The 2,237-nt window shown below is 30.9% G+C and overlaps 1 protein-coding gene across 1 annotated transcript in view; it reads left to right on the top strand.

The window, feature by feature from the left end:
* Positions 1-2,237, top strand: part of LOC106469294 (MFS-type transporter SLC18B1-like) — a 22,727-nt gene that overhangs the window by 9,823 nt on the left and 10,667 nt on the right. The window contains exon 7 of the mRNA XM_013929780.2: positions 641-780. Coding sequence (XP_013785234.2) covers positions 641-780 — 140 coding nt within the window. The remainder of the gene's footprint in view (positions 1-640; positions 781-2,237) is intronic.

Genomic DNA, 2,237 nt, shown 5'->3' with positions numbered 1-2,237 from the left:
TATACTAAACATGAACCAGCCTAAACCATACTAAACATAAATAAATCTAAACTATACTAAACATGAACCAGCCTAAACCATACTAAACATAAATAAATCTAAACTATACTAAACATGAACTAGCCTAAACTATACCAAACATAAACAAATGTAAACTATACTAAACATGAACCAGCCTAAACCATACTAAATATAAACAAATGTAAACTATACTAAATATTTTCATATTTAGTATAGTTTACATTTGTTTATATTTAGTATGGTTTAGGCTGGTTCCCAGCCTAAGCCATAATAAACATAAAGAAATCTAAACTATACTAAACATGAACCAGCCTAAACCATACTAAACATAAATAAATCTAAACTATACTAAACATGAACCAGCCTAAACCATACTAAACATGAACCAGCCTAAACCATACTAAATATAAACAAATCTAAACTATACTAAACATGAACCAGTCTTTGACAAACTAAACATAAACGATTCTGTTTTATCCAAATTCATATGAAAGTACATTTCATCCACAAAGTGTATTAAATCTTAATATAGGCAAAGTTTACAATATTTGTGTGCGTATATACACGTTTTTCACGGAGCAACATGAATGAGTGTTTGTTTCTCTTCTTTTCCATTCAGTTCTCAATGAGAATATAGGATCAGGAAATCTCGTCAAGTTCTGGCTACACCCAGGAACAATTCTGGATGGAATGGTTATCATGGTTGCATCGCTTACAACAGGTTACAATCATGCTACATTAGAGCCACATTTACGCCAGGTATATGAATTATTAGTATTTTTTTTTTTTTTACTTAGCGTACAGAACAGAATTTCATACTTTAGCCAATAACACTAATAATACTTTGTTTAGAAATGTCATTTAACAATATGAATTGTTTTTTCTTATTGTTATTTTAGTGTTTTTTTATTTAAAGTTGCTTATCTTTATAGTTTAAAGTTGTCCAGTTTTGTGTATTATTAATTCTAGATGATGGCAAGATGCCGTTTTACTCTCTCTCTTTTCTTTACACTTGACACATATTTAAAAGAAATTTTACAAATTTTAGATTATTAACACCTAGGTAAACAATAAACCTTCAATAAAGTTCGCGTGTTTAGTGCTGACTCGGACTACTTTGATTTAAGGACACAGTTTATAAATGCATGATGAACCAACTATACGGTAATTGTTTAAAAAGTTGACTGAAAATATAACAATGGTTAAATACTTGAATTTAGTTGGCTAGGCTTTAGGAAATATGTATACAATAGACATATACAAGAATTATGATTGATATTTTAATCTCACTTAAAAACAAACAACAAAAAGCAACAACGGAGTACGGGAGGGGATACGGGAAAAAATATTCATGTCGTGTGCACAAAACAAAAAAACAATAGGGTCGTGGTAAGAAGTTCAAGAAAGAATCAATAGGCGTAACATTAAAAACCTTTCTTGAACGATTCGTCCATCCATATTGACTTATAGTTATATCAACTATAGTAAACGCCACAAATAATATTTTTTCAAGTTATTAAATATATAACACAGGTCTACATGGTGTCCGAAAAGTCTGGAACCATAGGTACTTCAAATAATTTTACACAATCTGTTCCACGTGCTGCTCTTGAAATTCGAAACAAGCTTGAGACGGTAATACTTTCCGGATTTTGTTTTTTTCGGTTTTCATAATGGCGGGACCCACCAGAGACACAATGATAAAGGTGATGACTTATAACGTTATAAACCGGATTTCGATACCCGTAATGGGCGCAGCACAGATAGCCCATGGTGTAGCCTTGTGCTTAGCTGCAAACAAGCAGATACTGCTTGTATTTAAGGGAGTATTTTAAACTACCTCAGTGTATTTAAGGGAGTATTTTAAACTATCTCAGTGTATTTAAGAGAGTATTTCAAACTATCTCAGTGTATTTAAGGGAGTATTTTAAACTATCTCAGTGTATTTAAGGGAGTATTTTAAACTATCTCAGTGTATTTAAGAGAGTATTTTAAACTATCTCAGTGTAGTTAAGGGAGTATTTTAAACTATCTCAGTGTATTTAAGGGAGTATTTTAAACTATCTCAGTGTATTTAAGGGAGTATTTTAAACTATCTCAGTGTATTTAAGGGAGTATTTTAAACTATCTCAGTGTATTTAAGGGAGTTATTTAACTATCTCGAGTGTATTTAAGAGAGTTAATTTAAACTATCTCAGTAGTTAGTTTAAGGGGAT

The sequence above is a fragment of the Limulus polyphemus genome, unplaced genomic scaffold, assembly GCF_000517525.1.
Source record: "Limulus polyphemus unplaced genomic scaffold, Limulus_polyphemus-2.1.2 Scaffold3402, whole genome shotgun sequence".
NCBI classification, from domain to species: domain Eukaryota; kingdom Metazoa; phylum Arthropoda; class Merostomata; order Xiphosura; family Limulidae; genus Limulus; species Limulus polyphemus.
Note: the sequence above shows the minus strand (reverse complement) of the source record. Positions and strands in the feature narration are given on the sequence as shown.